General features: G+C 43.4%; 2 protein-coding genes across 3 annotated transcripts in view; both read left to right on the forward strand.

Annotated features, from left to right (window-relative positions):
• ZC3H7A (zinc finger CCCH-type containing 7A) overlaps positions 1 to 1,649 on the forward strand; it is a 34,561-nt gene extending 32,912 nt beyond the window's left edge. Inside the window, exon 23 of the mRNA XM_065892383.1 lies at positions 748 to 1,649. Within this exon, the coding sequence (XP_065748455.1) occupies positions 748 to 937 (190 nt within the window). The 3' untranslated portion in view covers positions 938 to 1,649. The remainder of the gene's footprint in view (positions 1 to 747) is intronic.
• A 6,344-nt stretch (positions 1,650 to 7,993) lies between these two features.
• The window catches only part of TXNDC11 (thioredoxin domain containing 11), a 65,479-nt gene continuing 52,223 nt past the window's right edge, over positions 7,994 to 21,249 (forward strand). The window contains exons 1-3 of one of the 2 annotated variants that reach the window (XM_065892370.1): positions 7,994 to 8,245; positions 15,345 to 15,561; positions 18,737 to 18,834. In XM_065892370.1, coding sequence (XP_065748442.1) covers positions 8,001 to 8,245; positions 15,345 to 15,561; positions 18,737 to 18,834 — 560 coding nt within the window. In that variant the 5' untranslated portion in view covers positions 7,994 to 8,000. The remainder of the gene's footprint in view (positions 8,246 to 15,344; positions 15,562 to 18,736; positions 18,835 to 21,249) is intronic. The other variant, XM_065892369.1, reaches the window with a different exon arrangement.

The following is a 21,249-nucleotide window of genomic DNA, read 5'->3' on the forward strand; positions in this document are numbered from 1 at the left end:
GAGTATCTGGGTGATAAAATCTTCTAATCCTGGATGCTTGGATTTGAGCTCAAAGTTTAGTTGCTCCTTGAACATTTCTTCACTCTTCTGCATTACATGAAAAGATTCACTAGTCTGCCGGTACTGGTGTGAAAGTCTTAAAGATAACCAAATAGGGAAATAAGTTCATTCAGGCTTGCCCAAACGATCTCTGAGATGGCAGTGGAGATTCTCTGACCCTTCACAATAATCTTTCTCGTAGTAGATGTTCATCAGTTTTGAAACTGCCTTTGAATTATATTCCAAGTATAAATCTGGAACTTTCTCAAGTCAAAGGAAAATATTAGTATTTTAAGTTTACTTAGAAAATTTTTCAGTGAAAAGCTAGATCATTTTGAATTGCTCCTCATTTTGTTGTCGCTGTTTCTATTTGACTTCCAAACTTAGATCCATGTGATACAGAGAATTATTGAAGATATTTTTTACTTCCTGCCCCTTCTGATTTCTTTCCACTGCATCAAGGAGCATAGTCTTTTTTCCCCAGCAATCTGTATTTTTCATTAAATAGTACATTTAAATAGTTTAAAGTACTAATTATTGTAGATGTCAAGGCAATAAAATATTCATTTTTCTAGGATTAAGATTTCGAGCTAAAAGTTTAATGCAAACCATAAAGGTAGTGAAGAGCACATTTTAAAGATTTTTATAAACAACTGGTGGATGCTTACCAAGCTGGTGGACGCTTACCAAGCTGACTTGTCCTAACAGGTATATGAATGGTACCTGCACGGAAGGAAGCAGCTGTAAATTTGCACATGGCAATGCTGAACTTCATGAATGGGAAGAGAGAAGAGATGCCCTAAAGATGAAGCTCAACAAAGCACGAAAAGATCACTTAATTGCCCCCAATGATAATGACTTTGGAAAATATAGTTTTTTGTTTAAAGATTTAAACTAATATGTTGGCTTTTATGTATGTTACCTAATCAGAGCATTGACCAGAAAAATTGAAAGTGTTGTAAGGCACGTAGCAGAGGAGCTGCAGATTTTCTGCTTGTATTGGCGTCTCTCGTCCCTCCTGAGCAGCAACCCACAGTAGGTAGGAAAACGGGCTGTTTGACAGGTCTGGCCAGGCTCTCACGGCATCAAATGGCAAAGTGACCGCTACTGGTTGCCATCTGTTGAACAGACTTCTGGATGAATTGTGTTGGGGAAGAGGATAAGGTTATGTTGAGGATGACTTCTTGAGTTGGTCCTTCAGATAAGAATCACGATGGTGAGAAACACTGTACTAGGATCAGAACACATGATGGATGAAGTTCTTCACATGTTTTAAGAGGAATAAATTTGTCTAATATAAAAGTTTGCTACTTATCTGTATGTAGGTTGCTAAAAAGGATTTTCTTAACTCAGATTTTAAGCCAAATAACCATTTAACACTAGTATATGTTAAATGGGGTATTTTTCTGTATTTGTATGTTTCACTATAATAAGGGAATTGAGGATAATGTGCATTGAGAATATTTTGAAAAATAATCCGTTGACTCAAATTTTATTTCTTGGTCTTTTGCTGTTTAAATGATGATTTTGAAAGATTAAACTTGTACTGTTGGTATTGTGTAGTGTATGGACCAATACTGCCCGTAATAAAGATTTTATATATAGATGTCTTTCATTTTTTTGGTGTGGTCCTTGCCAGTTCCTTAAAGACTTGTTAAAACTGGGTGCTAAAATCACAAGGTTAGTTTTTTGTTTGTTTGTTTGTTTTGGCCGCACCGCTCGGCTTGCGGGATGCCAGTTCCCCGACGACCAGGGATCGAACCTGGGCCCTCAGCAGTGAAAGCGTGGACTCCTACGCACTGGACTGCCAGGGAATTCCCTAGATTTTTTAAAAAAACACTTTCATTTAAGCAATTAATGACATAAGGCAAATTAGAGAGACATGGCCGCAACTTTCACTCTGTCCCGCTCTCCTCCGATTCAGGTTGCTAAGAGGCTTCTCTTACTGACTGACATGCTAACCCCTCTGGGGGCTCTTCTGTGTGTCATTCAGATGAATGCCCAGCAGGGGGACACACGGTCAGCTAAGACGTGGGCTGTGGTATTCCACAGACACGACTGTTTAGCACAGCGCCTTCTATAGGGCCATTTTGGTTGTTGAAAGACCACTGAAGGTGTGGTCAGGACGGGCTGGCAGAGACAAGGAAAGGGCTGAGCTGTCCTGAGACCCAGATCTACTCCTGACCTGGCGAGCTAGGGAGAAGAGTCACTGTCAGGGTTTGGGGGCCGCCACCTCATGAGGACACTGCCAGTGCAGAGTCCCTGTTGGGGGTGGGAGTCAGAAGGAAGGGCTGATGGACTCGAAAGTCACTTCTTCATGACAACCTTGAGTCAGTGGGGTTTGGGGCAAACAGAAAAGGGTCTTTGTTCAGTGCGAGTCCAGCCGGGGTCGGGGGAGCATGGCTGCAAGTAGAGAGATGAGAGAGAAGCAGTGCCTTCAGCAGAACCAGAGGCTGCAGAGTGAAAGGCAAGCCCAGGGGACTCCTTGAAGACCACAGGAGACTGGGTTCCTTCCATGAATGGAAGCCAGTTAGAACCAGTTTTATTTGGCAGGTGCGTTAGCAGTGTATCTTATTTGCCAAATAAGTAATCTGTTTCTGTAGAGCAGACTGGCAGTGTTATCATTCTGCTGGGTCTCCCTAGTCTGATAGCCTTTATGATGTTTTTCTTCTCCATCCTTCCAAACTCCTTTTATCCTTTTTTTCCAGGGAGAATAGATGTTAAAAAGCTGTCTCTGGTGCTCTGTTTTAGCTTGCAGTTTAACAAGTTGGTTGTCTTAACCTTTGGAATCTAGGCTAGAAACTTAAAGTTTGACCGGTCAAGACGAGAATTGTTTGTTTTCCACACCCACATCCCCACCTCAGATTCTCTGTGCCTGGGCTTTCTTGTAGTTCTCTGTGCTCTGAACTATCCTTTCAGTAAATTTCATTTCTGCCTAAATCATCCAGTTTTTTGCCTCATTTCGGCTAAGAACCCCCCTGGCCACAGCCTTGGTCTCAGCATCAGGAAGTCAATGCTAATTATTCCACGGTGAAGTCACACCTCCACCCTAGAAGCGAAGAGGAGAACGAGGTGGGGGGGGGGGGAAGGGCAAGAAAAAAAAGTATGAAAGAGCAAAACCCGAATATTAACAGCAGACAAAACTAGTAACTGGCATGTCTACTTGGACATGTTTATCTCCATATCTCCTCCAGGGTGGACTTTTCTCAACATTTAACAAATTGAGATACAATTTTTATAACAAAAGTTTTACCATTTTAAAGTACAAATCCATGGTTTTAGTAGATTCCAAATGTGCTATAATCACCACAATGAATTTTAGAGTATTTCATTACCTGAAACCAAACCAAACCAAACCCACACCCTAGTCTACCCACTCCCCTTGCTTTTCAAGCTGTAGGCAACTGCTCAACTGCATTGAGCCACAACTAATGAGCCCACGTGCCACAACTACTGAAGCCCGTGCGCCTAGAGCACTGCTCCACAAGAGAAGCCACCGCAATAAGAAGCCCGCGCACCACAAGGAAGAGTAGCCCCTGCTCGCCACAACTAGAGAAAGCCCACACGCAGCAACAAAGACCCAACGCAACCAAAAAATAAAACTAAAAAAAAAAAAAAAAAAGCATTAGATGTTTTATACATATATATGCTATATATATGTATATATACGTACAATGGAATATTAGCCATAAAAAAATGAAATATTGCCATTTGCAGCAACATGGATGGGCCACAGGATATTATGCTTAGAGAACTAAGTCAGAGAAAGATAGATACTATATAATATCCATTCTATGTGGAACCTAAAAATATAATACAAATGAATCTATATACAAAACAGAAACAGACACAGAAAACAAACTTACGGTTACCAAAGGAGAGAGGGAGGGAGGGAACAATGGGATCAACAGATACAAACTACTATACATAAAATAGATAAGCAACAAGGATTTACTATACCTTGTATATAGCACAGGGAATTACCCAATATCTTGTAATAACCTATAATGGAACATAATCCGCAAAAAAACACTATGCTGTACACCTGAAACTAACACAATACTGTAAATCAACTGTACTTCAACTTCTAAAAAATTTAGTTGAAACTACAGAATGTAAAATACGGGTTTTCTTGTGTAAGAAATACTGACAGAATACCAAACCAGAGTCTCAGATTTAAGGAAACTGGTGAGTGACTTCCCTGGTGGCGCAGTGGTTAAGAATCCACCTGCCAATGCAGAGGACATGGGTTCGAGCCCTGGTCCGCAAAGATCCCACATGCCACAGAGCAACTAAGCCCGTGTACCACAACTACTGAGCCTGCGCTCTAGAGCCCGTGCTCCACAAGAAGAGAAGCCACCGCAATGAGAAACCCGCACACCACAATGAAGGGTAGTCCCCGCTCGCCGCAACTAGAGAAAGCCCACACACGGCAACAAAGATCCAACGCAGCCAAAATAAATAAATAAATAAATTTATATATCTAAAAAAAGGAAACTGCTGAAAGGACAAAGTAGAATAAAATATTTGAAGCAAGTGATACTGAGTTACCATAGTAACTCACTTTTAAAAATAACCAAATTTGGCTTAGACACAATAGTAATGAGACAGTTAAAAAGACAGAATTACAAAATTTGGGGCAGGGGAAAAATGATTATTAGCACACGAAAGGAAAAAAAAGAACTCTGATTAAGAAAAAAAAAGTTAACAAGCATTATTTCTCTCCGATTCTAAGAAAAGGATTAATACCTGGGAGAAATATATGTAATCTTCCCCCTGCCCCCTACTCAAATGCCACCACCTTGATCATGGTATAAAAAGTGGTGGCCATGAAAGCTCAGATATTGGTTGATGTGGACTTGTTAGGGCTGACATAGCCTTGAAGAGCAGTGCAGCCTGACCCAGATGGCCTGGTGTAATCCGAAATGAATTTATCGTTGTTTCAGGAGAACACCTAAGGCCAGAGCAGCAGCAAGATGTCTAGAAAGAGAATAGTAAAGGAGACATCCTTTTATTGATCCAGGGTGGTTTCCTGGCCTGTAAGACGCCGCCCTGCATTGCCATAAGATATTGTGGGTCTCATGAGATAACCCACAGGCAGCAAAAGTACTTTGAACCTTATAAAGGCCTGTGCAAACGACAGGTGTCTTATGGAAGAGTAGTGTGGATTCTGTTCTAGCAACCTACAGTGAATGGGTACTGGTGACTTCGGACCATATTTGTTTTTGTTAGTAATATACTATGTAACTCAAATCTACACAAAGAAATCAAGAGAACTAGAAACGGTAAATAAGGTTAATATTATTTTAAAAACTAGAAATACATTTTTTCTCTTCTAGCTTCTTCCAATAAGATTATATAAAACAATAATGTAACACTATATTATTCAGTTTGTAGTAGATTAAAAAAAGAGTAATAATAGCATAAAAAAGGGAGGAGGAAACGGAGCTGTACTGGAGCAGTTTCCCTATCTTACTGAAATTAAGTTAGTATAAATCTGAAGTAACTAAAAAAAAAGTTTTATATCATTAAAGGAATTAATAATGTTTTAGAAAAGATCCACTTAATACAAAAGAAGGAAGTAAAGAACAAAGAGATGTAGAAACCAAAGAGCAAAATGGCAGGTGAATATGAGCTACCATGTTGGACCTCCGCGGTTAACACACTTAATGCTCTGGGTCGCCTCCGAAGGTGACCATTCATAGCACATTTTACATCCTTGGAAAATCTGCACCGGGGTCATGCAGCTGGCTTGCGGCACAGGTGGGGTCTCATCTCCTGTTTTTTTTGTTTTTTTGCGTGGCATCATACTGCCTTAGTTCCCTCCGAGTTTTATCTGCCTGGTTTGTAGTTATTGACAACGGAAGTCGAGTCTAGATCTGTGGCCCCAGCAATTTGGTAATTATGGACATTGTCTTAGCTCCAGGTACACTTGTCCCAGGGAAACAATCCCTTCCTGTCACTCTCAACTCATATTTCATCCTTCTCCGACTTGTTTTTAATCACAAAAACTTATTTAGAGGGACTTCCCTGGTGGCGCAGTGGTTAAGACTTTGCCTGCCACTGCAGGGGACATGGGTTCAAGTCCTGATCCAGGAAGATCCCACATGCCACAGAGCAACTAAGCCTGTGCGCCACAACTACTGAGCCCATGTGCCACAACTACTGAAGCCGCATGCCCAAAGCCCATGCTCTGCAACAAGAGAAACCACCACAATGAGAAGCTCGCGCACGACAACGAAGAGTAGCCCCCACTTGCCAGAACTAGAGAAAGCCTGCGCAGCAACAAAGACTCAACGCGGCCAAAAATAAATTAAAAAAAAAAAAACCACTTACTTAGAAAGGACCTAACATTTAGAGTCACAGAGGATTTAGAGTCGACAGTGGGTCGCTGGAGGGGCTTGTTAACCTTGCCTTTGAGCCTGAATTCCTCACCTACTAGCTTTGTGGCCGCAGTCACATGGCTTTTCCAAACCTCGGTTTTGGGGCTTCCCTGGTGGCACAGTGGTTGGGAGTCCGCCTGCCGATGCAGGGGACACGGGTTCGTGCCCCGGTCCGGGAAGATCCCGCATGCCGCGGTGTGGCTGGGCCCGTGAGCCACAGCCGCTGAGCCTGCGCGTCCGGAGCCTGTACTCCGCGACAGGAAAGGCCAAAACAGTGGGAGGCCCGCGTACCGCAAAAAAAAAAAAAAAAAAACAAACCTCGGTTTTCGCATCTGTGAAGTGAGTACAGGCTGTACAGACCCTCCTCCCAGGAGTGTGATGTAGGGACGTGGTGCTCAGGCGCACAGCACTTCACTGGTGCAGGAAACGGACACTGGGAGACGACAGTCACTAAAATTTGAGTACTCACTATGGGCCCGGCAGTTTCCATCAATGACCTCATTTAATTCACAAAGCAAGGCTTCCCTGGTGGCGCAGTGGTTATGAATTCGCCTGCCAATTCAGGGGACACGGGTTTGAGCCCTGGTGCGGGAAGTTCCCTCATGCTGTGGAGCAACTGAGCCCATGTACCACAACTACTGAGTCTGCACTCTAGAGCCCACGAGCCACAACTACTGAGCCCGTGTGCCACAAGTACTGAAGCCCGCTCACCTAGATAGAGCCCGTACTCCGCAACGAGAAGCCACTGCAATGAGAAGCCCACGCACTGCAACAAAGAGTAGCCTCCGCTTGCCGCAACTAGAGAAAGCCTGTGCACAGTAACGAAGACCCAACACAGCCACAAATAAATAAAATAAATATGTATTTAAAAAAATCCTCAAAGCAGCTCTGTGAGGGTGGTACTGATATCACCCCCATTTTACAGATGTGTAAACGGAGGCCATAACCTCTCCCGCCTCACTCCTGGATCCGCGGGCCCTTCTCGCCTCTGTACGTGTTTTCCTTTCATTAAGCGGGGACAGTAAATGGCACCTACATCCTCTGGAGCCTGTAGTGATATTTGCAGACACGACTGCTGTCACCATCACGGCTCTTTAAACTCAAGGAGCCAAGCGGGAACTCCCCGTAGCCCGGGTCTGCCGAGGTCTGCGCTGGCTGTATGCAGGGATAGGAGTGGCCGGACGCTTGGCGCCGGCGCCTGCGCAGACTCTGTGGACTGGGTACCGGAGCGAGCAAGTGGCTACGGCGGCTTCGGCGCATACGTCAGGGACGGGGGCGGGGCCTGTTGGACTACACCACGGCTGCCCCGCCGCCAGCGGGGAATGGATCTGCGCAGACTCCGTAAGCGAGGGGGCGTGGCTCTATGGGGGCGGGGCTGATGGGCGGTGTCCACGCAGCCTTTCGGGTGGGGGCGGAGCCGCCTGCGCGGGGGCTGGCGCTGCGGCTGCGGCTAGGCTGACGTGGACCGTACGGGTTAGCTGGCTCGGCGAGTTGCGGGATTGGGGAGCGACGGGCCGGGCCGGGCCTTCGGGCCTTTGGCGGCGGCGGCGGTATAAAGCCGGCGACGGGGAGCATGTAATGTCGGAATGCGGAGGCCGCGGCGGCGGCGGCAGCAGCAGCGACGACGCCGAAGACGAGGGTGGCGGTGGCGGCGGCCCCGCGGGCTCCGGCTCCCTCAGCCCGGCCCCGGCTGCTTCCTCAGAGGGCCGGCTCCGCCGCGGGCTGCGCGGCGCCTCTCTCATGGCGCGCCGGCGGCCCGAGCTGCTCTGCGGGGCCGTGGCGCTCGGCTGCGCGCTGCTTCTCGCACTCAAATTCACTTGCAGGTGAGGCGGCCCGCACCCCCGGGCCCGGCGCCCCCTCGGCCCGGCGGGCGGCGCGTAGCCGTCTTGGGCCTCGGGGTCGAGGGTCGTAGCGGCCTCCGGGGAAGTCGGGCCTGACTTTGCCTGGAGCGGTGGACTTGACCCTCCTCCAGCATGCGGCCATGCCCGCCGCGTTTCTTCTCTCCGGCCAGCGAGCCCTAAGGCGAGGTTTTGGGGTGCTGTCCGGCGCCCCTTCCTCCCATTTTAATACCGAGGAAGGCGGGCCAGGTTCCGAGCTGCTTGTCAGCTGTTGGGGTTTCTTGGGGGTGCCCCTGTCACTTCTGCGCAGGCTGCAGGACCCTCATTTATCACCCATTTTGTTTCCCTTATGCCTAGGCTAGGCGTAGACAACCTTTAGCGTCCCACATGTTGACAATTCATGCGCTCATCGATATAGCGATTATTTATCCGCACCTCTTGTGTGCGGAGCGCTCATCCGGGTGAGCGATGAAGATAAAAAGTCCCTGTTCTCCATTCCAGGGGGTGGTACAGACAGTAAATAAGAAAACTTAATATAATTTTAAAGAGCTTCAGTAAGTGCTGTGCAGGGAATAGAAGCGAAGAGCGTGGGGCAGAAAGGCCTTCCTAAGGGAGCTAGGTAGGAAACGCACCCACGAAGGGGAAGGGGCCAGCCTTGGGGAGATCTGGGGGAAGCGTCCAGGGGAGGGGAAAGAGCAAGTGCAAAGGTCCTTTGACCTGAGGCTGGACAAGGCTGGTGTTTTCCTGGAACTGGAAGGAAGGCCTGAGTAGGCTGGAGTGTAGTGAGCAGGAAGAGTGAAAGTTAATGTCTCTCTTTGGGAAAGTACACAAATAGAAAATTTACTTTAAATTTCAAGAGTACTTTTGGGCTCCCAAATCCACAGTGTATCTCCTGGGACTCCCAATTTATAAATCTGTGGTGACACTGACTGGCATATTGGCCACGAGGAAGATTTCAACTTGGAACATTTTTATTGAGTCTGTTAAAGACGATATGTGGCCCCTGTTGTCAAAGAGATGTCAAAGGATTGGGGATTGTAGTGGAAAGAAAATTATAACTATCATTGAGCATTTGCTATGTGCCGGGTGCTATACTACCAGCGGGGTTTCTCAGCCTTGGTACTGTTGATATCTTGGGTCAGATAATCCTTGTTGTGGCGGGCTGTCCTGTACATTATGGGATGTTTAGCGGCATCCCTGGCCTCTGCCTACTACATGCCAGTACCTACTACCTGCTCCTACTCCTCCACCCCACTGTGACAACCAGAAGTGTCTCCAGACAGTACCAAATGCCCTCTGGGGAACAGAATCGCCTGTTTGAGAACTACAGATTACATGAATGCATTTATTCACTTAACACATGATCTGAGAGCCTAATATGGATCACTTAAGTCTCAATCCAGTGAAGTCTGGATATACATACTCTTACCCTTCCAATTTACACACGAAGGAGTGGAGCTTTGGTCGTGATGCAAAACTTGCCCCAAATCACATCCACCTAATAAGTGGCTGAACTGGAATTTGAATCCTTTATTGTCAGGAATTAGTCTCTTTACCTTGTTCTTTATCACGTCCTGCACAAGGAAATTAAAGTATTTTACAAGGTAGAATATTGCAAGGTAGTATTTGGATTCAAATTAGGAGGAGAGGTTTTCTCTCCTGCAAGGGTTGGGGGGCTTACTTGCATCACTTTGTCCATCTATAGTTAATAACGTGCGGTGTTCGCTCTGAGAGAACAGGGCTTAACAGATATGAAAGTGCTTTGAGATTTCAGGAAGATGGAAGAGTGTAAACCCAATTACTAGAGCAGACTGAGCAGGGTCCCCACCTACTTCAGGCAAGGAGAGTGAACCAGTGAACAGGCTGCTTGCCTGTCCAGCTTCTTTGTGTGCCACTGGCAAATTTCAGTCTTTTAATAGACTCAGATTGATTTTTTTAGAGTCTTCTTTGATGGAATGCTGTCATGATACTACTTTATCGCTCTACAACTGACTCTAACATTTCTGCCACTCTTTTCCTATTTTACTTTTAAGATCTTTGTGTTAATGAGGACAGAGGCTTAAAGGAGAGTAGAATTTAAAAAATTAATTTCTATTAATAGCTCCAGGCCTGAAATAGGTGACAGCCCTCTTCACTGTCTTGCTGCTTAGCTGAGTTCAAATCAGATAACATTAAGAAAAGGTTGATTTGGGGTTGAAACACTATGAATAATTGTGCATTTCTGGGAACTTAAATCTCTGTGCTACCTGCTTTTCTGCGCATTGAATCTCCATGACTTCGTCCTCACTTTCCTTTTACCCTGATTTGTGTGTGTTTTTTTGTGGGGGAAAAAATTGTGAGTGTTTGTCTCTATTATCTCTATATGTATTTTGCTTTATATATTCATTTTGCTTTATTTCGTTTTGTAAGCTCAAAGCCGCTTCAGATCCTTTGGGAGGAAGTGTAGAGTATGAGTCTCATACAAAAATTGGGAGTTGCAACAGTCCTTCCTTGTTTGCAACCATCTCTTGAGTTTTTGGTGCCTGAGATTTACACTTCAAAGCTGCAGGAAATCTTTGATCTAGGTATAGTTTCTCAAAAACGAGAGCAAATTTAGGAGTTAAATGGAAACTCTTGAATGTTTCTGTTGGGGCAGAGGCATATGTTTTCTCTGCCCTGGTTAATGTTTGCTTTTTGACGGGCCATGGGTTTATCTGGCTCATTTACTTGAGGAGCTGCTCTGAACATGCAGAGCAACAGTACTAAGTTGATGATTATCCTCTGTTTGATTGTCACAGACCTACATTTTCCCTCAGATTGCGTATCTGACTTTTAAGACGAAATTTGAATAGTACAAAAATAGTAACCTCCAAACAGGAGCATTTTGGACTTGCTGAGAAATGTGTCACTTATTCACTGCAAGACCTCCCTCCCTTCTGCATGACTGTCTTGTCACTCAGGTCTTAGCTTAAAAGATACCACCCTGGGCTTCCCTGGTGGCACAGTGGTTGAGAATCTGCCTGCCAGTGCAGGGGACACGTGTTCGAGCCCTGGTCCGGCAAGATCCGACATGCCGCAGAGCAACTGGGCCCGTGAGCCACAGCTACTGAGCCTGCGCGTCTGGAGCCTGTGCTCCACAACAAGAGAGGCCACGACAGTGAGAGGCCCGCGCACCGCGATGAAGACTGGCCCCTGCTCGCCGCAACTAGAGAAATTTATTTGCGCAGAAATGAAGACCCAACACAGCCAAATAAATAAATTTATAAAAAAAGATACCACCCTGCCCACCACCCCATTGAGGAGCTTCTAGGTTTCCTGTCTCATCACTGTGTTAAATTCTCCACAGAACATGATCATTTTGTGTGGTTTTATGTTTGTTTACACGTTTGGTTGTTTGCCTGTCTCCCTCCCTGAGAAAGGAAGCCCCTTGAGAACATGTGCTCCCTCCTATAGCCTTGGTTCCTGTAGAGCAGTGCCTGAAGCACAGTAGCATTTGCTTACTGAACTTTTTTTTTTGAATTATTGTGTAAGTGACTGGTTTTCAGGTTATGAAGATATTTTACATAGACCTCCCTGATTGCAGAGTTAAAATGTTAGTGTGAGTGCATAAATAGGAGAGTTGCATTTAATAGCAACCTTTAACAGCATTACTTTATGATGTTAATAATTTTTGGTTAAAATGGGGAAGCAATATATTTAAAACCGGCTTAACTCAGGAAGCTGACACCTTCTAGATGTAGAGAAGGGGGTGGACTCAAGGCTCTTAGAGTAGCTTAGGTCTTGGGTATTTGTGTGATTTCTCTTTTGATTCTAAATATCTGGCTGGTTGCTGCGTATCTCAGAGCTAGCAGCACATTCCTTCCTGTTCCTCCTCCTTTCTACTTTGCTATATTCTGAGAAACCAGATTATCAAGTTCATTTGCACGTGTGTAAAATTAGAACACAATTAGGTGTTCCTTAGAATCACCCCTAGTAAGGCAAATGGACCTTCTGACATTTGTATTTATTTATTTACTTATTTTTGGCTGTGTTGGGTCTGTGTTGCTACGTGTGGGCTTTCTCTAGTTGTGGCGAGCGGGGGCTACTCTTTGCGGTGCGGTGGCTTCTCTTGTGGAGCACGGGCTCTAGGTGCGTGGGCTTCAGTAGCTGTGGCATGTGGGCTCATTAGTTGTGGCTGGCGGGCTCCAGAGCGCAGGCTCAGTAGTTGTGACTCATAGGCTTAGTTGCTCCGTGGCATGTGGGATCTTCCCGGACCAGGGCTCAAACCCATGTCCCTTGCATTGGCAGGCAGATTCTTAACCACTGCACCACCAGGGAAGTCCCTGACATTTTGATTCTTTCAGATTGTCCTTAATAATATAATATACGTCTGTATGGATTTATGTTTAATTTGCTTTCACAAAGGTTCAAGTAAGGTGTAGGGTAGGTTTGTTCATTTCACAAATTACTGAACTTCAGAGTATTGGGAACTGCCAAACAGTGAGGATGTAACAGTGAAAAAGGGAGCCAGGATCCCTGCCCTCATGGAGTTAATAAACAGATAAAATAAGTAAGTTACAGATTATGGTGAGGGCTATGAAAGCAACTTCTCAACGGGAAGCTGAGATAAAAAAATTTGAGAGCCGCCTGCTTCTGGTAGACTCATCAGAGCAATCCTCACCAAGGAGGTGACACACCAGCAAAGCTTTTTGCTAATCAACTTCATTGTAGTATAATTTACATTCAGTAAAATTCACACATTTTACATGTATAGGTCCATGACTTTTGGCAAATGTAACCACCTCCATTCTCTTAGTCAAGATATAGAACATTTCCTTGTCCCCAGAAAATTTCCTCAGTACCCCTCTGCAGTTAGCCTTCCTGCCCCACTCCCAGCTCTAGACAACCACTGATGTGATTTATTTCATTATAGATTGGTTTTGCCTGTTTTGGAATTTCATATAAATGCACTCATATGTATTCTTTAGTGTCTGACTTCTTTCATTCAGTATAGTTATTTTGAAACTCATCCAGTTATAGTGTGTATCAGTTCTTTTTTTATATTGCTGAGTAACGTTTAATTGTAAGAATACACCCCAGTTTATTTATCCTTTCACCTAGTGAGTTACTACAGCTTTTTTATGCTTACTATTCATGTGGTTTATCTTTTCCCATCCTTATGTCTTTATGTTCAAACTGCTTTTAGATGGCATATGGTTGGGTTTTGCTTCATTATCCAACCTGGCAATCTCTTCCTCTTAATTGGGTGGTTTAGTCCTTTCATATTTAATGTAATTATTGATATGGTTGGGTTTATGTCTACCTTCTGGCTATTTGTTTTCCATTCGTACCTTCTGGTTTTTGTTCCTTTCTTGGTCCTTTTCTGCATTTTCCCCCCCCTGCATCTTGGGGCCTGCGGGATCTTAGTCCCCCAACCAGGGACTGAACCCAGGCCCTTTGCAGTGAAAGCACGGAGTCCCAACCACTGGACTGCCAGGGAATTAACTCTTTTGGGTTAATTGAATATTTTTTAGGGTTCCATTTTTATTTCCTCTATGGGTTTCTTAGCTAAGCTGCTATAATGGTTTTATACTATTTTAATGCAGATATGTGGACAGCTCAAGGCATTTACTAGGACTGTTTAACTTGGTGGGATGCAGCTTGAGCCGAGACCTTTTTGTCTTGATGGGGAAATAGTGGCAGCTCTGTGACTTCTGACTACTTGTTTAGTTTTATTTTCTTTCTCCTCCTGACCTTCTGGGAATCTCAAATACGTACTTAGGAAACCTGTTTTCCAGTAAAATGGGCTGTTGCTTTGTTATTCATCTTTATTAACCTTCGGATCATAACATATATCTGGAGAAATCTACATTATTATTTAATTATTACTTTTGCCTGAGTGCCCTGGGTAACTACAGGCCAGCTCCAGCCAATAAACTTAACGTGAGTTGATTGTAAGCATTTCCAATGCCTATTAGTGGTGCCACGTGTGCTCCCTCCCCTTAATTCTGAGTGACTCCCTGGTGGCTCTGAAACCCTGGAGATCAGTGGCTTTTGTGGAGAGCAAGGCTGCAGAGAGATGAGGATGGAGTCTTTTGGGTGGGGGAGGAAAGGATCTAGATTATTCAGAGACACCCTTCTCAACTCTTCCTAGTGGTCTAGTGGTTAGGATTTGGCGCTCTCTCAAAGACACCCTACTCTTCTGCTCTCCACTGCCCTCCCACCCCATACCTGGGCAGACATTGTTAAGAATCGTTTTTGTGGACTTCCCTGGTGATGCAGTGGTTAAGAATCCACCTGCCAATGCAGGGGACACAGGTTCAAGCCCTGATCCAGGAAGATCCCACATGCCGCGGAGCAACTAAGCCCATGTGCCACAACTACTGAGCCCGTGTGCCACAGCTACTGAAACCTGCGAGCCTAGAGCCCGTGCTCCGCAACAAGAGAAGCCACCACAGTGAGAAGCCTGTGCATCACAAAGAAGAGTAGCTCCGCTCACCACCACTAGAGAAAACCCGTGCACAGCAACGAAGACCCAACACAGCCAAAAATAAATAAAATAATTTTTTTAAAAATCGTTTTTGTTATTTATTTATTTGTTTCTTAATTTTTGGCTGCATTGGGTTTCCGTTGCTGTGTGTGGGCTTTCTCTGGTGGTGGCAAGTGGGGGCTACTCTTCGTTGTGGTGCGCAGGCTTCTCATTGCTGTGGCTTTTCTTGTTGCGGAGCACAGACTTTAGGCACGCAGGCTCAGTAGTTGTGGCTTGCAGGCTCTAGAGTGCAGGCTCAGTAGTTGTGGTGCACGGGCTTAGTCGCTCCGAGGCATGGTGTCTTCCCGGTCCAGGGATCAAATGCGTGTCCCCTGCATTGGCAGGTGGATTCTTAACCACTGTGCCACTGGGGAAGTCCAAGAATCGTTTTAGCGTGTTATTCATATCTTGCATTCTCTCAGCCAAATGTTGCCTTAACTTAGCACAAAATATTACTTTTGTACTCCAGGTCAGTGGTTTGGGAACTCCATTTTCTTTTTCAAAAGAAGACTTTTCTTTTAAGCTTCATTCTTCTTCCACACAGAGCTGTTGTTAGAAGAAGATAAACAATCTTGTTTGTGTTTGCTCTTTTTTTAGTCGAGCAAAAGATGTGATAATTCCAGCAAAGCCACCTGTCAGCTTTTTCTCCTCGAGGTCTCCGGTTCTTGACCTCTTCCAGGGGCAGCTGGACTACGCAGAGCACATTCGCCAGGATTCGGAGGTGGTGCTCCTGTTCTTCTACGCTCCGTGGTGTGGACAGTCCATCGCCGCCAGGGCAGAAATTGAACAAGTAGCGAGTCAGCTTTCAGACCAGGTAATGCTGACATTCAGCCTGAGAATCAAATGACCGTCAGTTCCTATGCAGGGCTGGTTATCCCCATAGAGACACCTTACCCAGATGGCTGATTTTGCCAGGGTGAAGGCCAGGAGCCTTTCTTCGTAAATTGTAAAGCCTTCTATAAAGAAATAGAATTTCTGACTGTGATGGTCATAGTTGGTCAGAGGCAGGAGAGGGAGGAGATTCTGCAATTCCTTGTGATGCAGGCCAGTGTTTATCTCAGGGTGCCATGCTGTTTGGCTTCGGTGGGAAGACTGAAAATCCTCATTGAATATACATTTGATATTTGCTGATTAGTTATTTTATGTAAGAGAAATTTATGTATCATGAGTACAGTGTAACTAGGCAGACCTTTCAAATCCCGGGACCAGAACTATGTTCAACAGATATTTAATGAATGCCACCTTTGTGTTAGATAAGAGGGATATATAGGCAATTGATATATATGCCTTCGGTCTGGCAGTGTTTTTTAATCCAGTGGATCCCCATTGTCCTTATGTATGTATTTTATGATGTCCCTTTTTCTGTCCTCAAAAGGAATTCATAGATGATAAACTTCCCTATACATATAATTTCAAAATAGCCAATCTGATGTGCTAATTGTAACACAAAGATGGGGGAAAAAGAAAAGTGTATAATTAAATCACATGTTGTTTCAGTATGTAAGTGCTGTACCTTTATGTAGAACCACTGTGAATGGGACAGTTACAAATGCAGGCCCATAAAAGTAGGATGTGTTGACAGCTTAGGTGCCATGAGGGCATTGCTCTCAGTGATTTGATTTTTCTAAATGGTGAACAGCTCTTGGTAAAGTTCTGAACCAAACAAAGTACTTTCTGCCTTCAATTAAGCAGAAGTTGTCTTCCAAGAAATTCAGTGAACACAAAAGCCATGCTTTGGATTCACATATAAAATGGAATTAGGTTCTGAGCTTGAATAATAACAAACAGGTTTCCCCCAACATTAGTATTTGGCAGGACATTTAAAACTGCTCTGGGTGATGCGGATGACTATCCCCTGTGCAGAACAGTTTTGAACATTGCAGGGTATGTACCACAGCCTCTGCCCACTACATGCCCGATAGCTCCTCCAGTCATTGCGACCAGCAGAAAAGCATCCCATAGATTTCTAAGAGGCTGCTACTGACACCCACTGATCTGGGGTAACTTGTGGTGCAGCTGAGTTCCAGAAGTTCATTTGGAATTCTCAGTTGGTTTTTCTTAGAAACAATGTTATAAATGGTGGCTAGGCTTCCTGCCCAGCCTGCCAAAGCCTTTTTAACTGTTTTATATCCCTGAATGTGTAGTACCAAGTAGTATTTAAATAGAACTCTTCGTTCCCTATAACATTGATTCTGAGGGGGCTGTGATTTTGTGTTCCAGCTTTGGACCCATGGAATTGATCTATTCCTTGTCTTCCCTTTACCCCTCTCTCTCACCCCCCTTAAAAATGGCTGATAGTAACCAAGCCAGCACTTGCAGGGAGGAAAGGACTCTAAGGGAGCACTGGGAGGTAAGCTTAAAGTAAATCACCACTTTGTAAGTCATTCCCCAAGTTTTCTAAATTTAGAGAACTTGTGGGGGAAAAGGGGAGAATCTTTCATTTTAGGGTAAGTGTCAATTACTTGTTATCTTACTGTCAGCTTAGGGAATATGTCCTTCAGAGTGACTATAGGGATGGTGTACTGGTGTGCAGGCCCGTGCTGTTCCTCAGGACAGCCCTGCAAGCTGATGCTGGTAGCCTGGTTCCTCTGAAGCAGGACCTCAGGTTTAGAGGGCAGAGTGGTTTGTTAAAAGTCACGGAACAAATGGTAGAGGTTACAGTGCCGTCCACAGCTGATGGGCTCTGCTTTTTTCAAAAAAGTTTTTCAGCTTCTTCTAAATTGAGAGCTTATTGTTCTATGTTCTCAGTAGGGAAAAGGACTGGGTTTATTTTTGGAAACAGGCAAAAATTTTTTGCACCACATTACTTAATAAAATTAGCATACACGGTAGATTGTGCCCTATTTTTGAGATGTCAACCTTAGTAAAGATATTGTTGCTCTTCTTTCTAATAGATAGACTATAAAAGGAGCTCTTGAGAGTTTCCACTAAGTTTTGAGCAATATTGCTATCTAAATATAAGGCATCTGAAAGTGACTTTTCATTTGTAGTCTTCATATGTTTTCAATATTTTATTATAAAAAATTTAAAATATATAGCAAATATATACCTGCCACTTAAATTCTATCACTATTTTATTACACTTGTTTTATCATGTGTTTGTTCATCTTACCATCCCTCTAATCAGTGGTTCTCAACTAGAGAAAGTTTTGTCTCTCAGGGGACCTTTGGGACTGTGGAGAGGTCTTTGGTTGTCACTACTTGAGGGGGATGCTACTGGCATCTAAGGAGTAAAAGCCAGGGATCCTACACCATGCTGCATCCAGTGTGTGGAAGAGCCTCCCCTCACCCCACCCCCAACAAAAACAAACATAGCATCAACAAAAAACCCTGTAACAATTCAAGCCCAAAATGTCAGTAGTAGCAAATGTGAGACACTCTGCTACAATCTAACTGTTAATCCATCTTATTTTGGGTACATTTCAAAGTAAATTGTGGACATTGGGACACTCCTCCTTAAATACTTTAGCATTTACCTATAAACACATACTTAATCCATATTTTGCTATCTAATGGTACATTTTAGAGCATAGCTCTAGTCATCTATTATCTTTATTCATTTTTAATATAGTTATTAAAAATTTTAAAATGGTCCTTTGAAATTTGTGATATTTCATCTGTAGGTAAGATTTTTTTCCTTCTCAGATGCTCAGTTTGACTAAGAAAAGACACATCCTACTACTGAGTTTTAGTGTAACCATGCTTAGAAAAAGTTTGCTGGTGTCATTCACTTCAGAATTTGAAGCAAATCATTCTCCTCTTGGGCCAGACTCCAAAATATTCAGAGTCCTAGCTGGACACTATGGACAGGTGTCTTTGTTTGTCCTTGTCGTGGTAAATGATGACCTTCTTTGAACACTCAAAAAACAATTTTTTTAATACTTTCTGTTTCAGAGAGGAATTGTTCCATTTCTATAATTTTATCTTTTAAATCTTGGCAATTTTTCAGTTGCTGTTTATAGTTATTTGAAACCTTCTTTGGCTTGCAGGTGTTGTTTGTCGCAGTTAACTGTTGGTGGAATCAGGGGAAATGCAGAAAACAGAAACACTTCTTTTATTTTCCTGTAATATATCTGTATCATCGGAGGTAAGAACTTTCAAGTAGCGATTCTAATTCCAATTAAGTTTATCAGTTTCAAAGTGATTTTTGTTATATTCATTGTAGAAAATTGAGAAAATACAGATAAGCAAAAATAAATAAAAGGGTCTGTGATTTTATTAGCCATTCATAAACACATAATCACTGTGTGTTTTGATTTATATCCTCCTGTGAATATACATATCCACCCCCCCCTTTTTAATTAAAAAATGGGATCATGTAGTAATACTATCTCTTCAACTGCTTTTTCTTTATTTTGTGAATACTTTTTCATGTCATTACATATTCGATAGTATTGTTTTTATTATACCAGTTACTCCATTGTGTGGCTGAACATTTCAAATGTTTGAAAAGTGTTTTATGGTATAAAAATGTACAGAAGTCCTTATCCCATTACCTGGCAGCATAGCATAGTCAAGAGAGTATCTAACATCTTTTCAAATTGGGAAGAAAAAGACTACAAGTCCGCAATCCTATAATCTATCATCCTGAAATCCAGAGAGATTTTAAAACCTGAAAGACTTCCGTGAACTTGTCCCCAAATGCGTTCATCTGGCCTGAAGTAGCAAGAGGCCACCTATCGTCTTTATACCACATCAGGTGCCACTGTACTCATTTTGCTGCAGAAATACTGGTGTTTCATTTTGGAGAACTGCCTAGACCTTGCTGTGGGTGTTAAGTTATGTCTAAAATCTGACTTGAAGGATTTTGGAGACAGGAGATGGGATTCTGGACTCTGTGTAGTATAATTGGCATGAAGTTTGTTACTGCTTGTAATTGGCTTGAAGTTTGTTACTGTAAAATGGTTTAAGAAGAGTTCACCAGTAAGAGCTTTACTTTTTTAGGCTTTATTTCCTCCCTCTAAAATTCCTGGGCCTTAATCAATGGGGATTTATTACAAACATCAACAGACTATCATTTGTGGATTATCTGTCATCTTGCAGCTCACTCCCATGTCTCTAACATAAACTTTGTGTGGAACAGAGTATTGTTTCTCAGGAGCTATTAAATAGTATTTGGGCAAAAACACGCTTTCCTACCCTATCTCCACCCTCAGATTTTCCTCTGGGTATAAGAACAGTTTCTCAGCGTAACTTTCTGATGGTTACTTTTTTTTGTTTTCCAGAAGGTAAGTATAAGGTGTTATACTTGAAGGATCTCAAAGTCAGTGCTGTGTAATGGGCGATAAGCTTCCCCTGGAGAGATCCCTGCGCTTCTTTTTTTCGAAATAGGAAATAGGGCACAGATGGCTAGCAGGGAGTGTAGGTCGTGCAACTCTATGTAACCAAGCCAGCTGCCCAGAGGTAGACTTAACTTGATGTGACATTAAAATAACAAGAGTTCCCTTGAATTGAATACAAATGTCATTTTGGGATATGTGGGTGTGTAACATTGTCTTGCACTATTTGTTTTCTTAGTTTTATAGAAAGATTGGAAGGACACGAAAGGAACTTTAGAAATACTTAGTCCAGCCGTCTCATTTTACACATGAGGAATTTGAGGCTGGTACTTGCCTTGAAGTGCTTGCCCCTCATCTTTGCCTGTTAAACTTTTACTTGTTTAAGTCAGTTCAGACCCATTAATACCTGTTTCAACATCTACCATTCCCGATGTCCCAAAAATAGAAGAAAGTGCTAAGGCACAGAGATACCCAAAAGGTAGCCTTTTCATATTCTATTTAAGAATCTTCAAGTCCTCTGTTTTATACATATACATATGAATGAATGTGTTCCTTCAACTAAACTCTCTTGTGAGCATTTGGTAGTCTTGAGGTTCTTTTGGCTAATGGTGGTTGCAAATATGGCCCTTGAGTCTCATCACTGGACAGACCACTGCTGTTTGTGTGTGTTCTTGCTGCTACTGTTTGTGTAATGGCTTAACTAGTAGTACCTGCTTACAGAAATTAGCAGGCTTTTCTGTTTTGTGAAAGTAGATTCCATTTTTTGGCTTGTATTGATGCCAGTTACAAAGGCAGTTTATAAAAGGCTCTGAAGCAGGGAGTAGTTTTCTCAAAACACTCTGTGCAGAGTTCAGCTGCCCTAGATCAGCTTGTTCTAAGGCAATGGCTATAGTGTGTTGGCAAAACGTGTCCTACATCCTGCATCCTGGGATCGTCTCATTACGAGTCACTGGGACCCTTGTAACACGGTACCAGGGAACCTCAGCAGAGCCTGTTTGCTTGAGTAACGAGGTTTCCAGATCACTTGCCTCCTTTTTGCTCAACAAAATAGGTTATCAGATGATTTTTTTGATTTCTTCCTTTAAATTAAAAATTGGTGGTGGTTGATGGGGTTGGTGGTGGTAGTAATTTTAAAACTTGAATTAGTTAACAAATGAGTTGTAGTAAGTCTTGATTGACAGAATTGTTCACCCAGTCTCTCAGCTGTGCATGTAGAATGCTAT

The sequence above is a fragment of the Phocoena phocoena genome, chromosome 15 (genome assembly GCF_963924675.1).
Source record: "Phocoena phocoena chromosome 15, mPhoPho1.1, whole genome shotgun sequence".
NCBI lineage: Eukaryota > Metazoa > Chordata > Mammalia > Artiodactyla > Phocoenidae > Phocoena > Phocoena phocoena.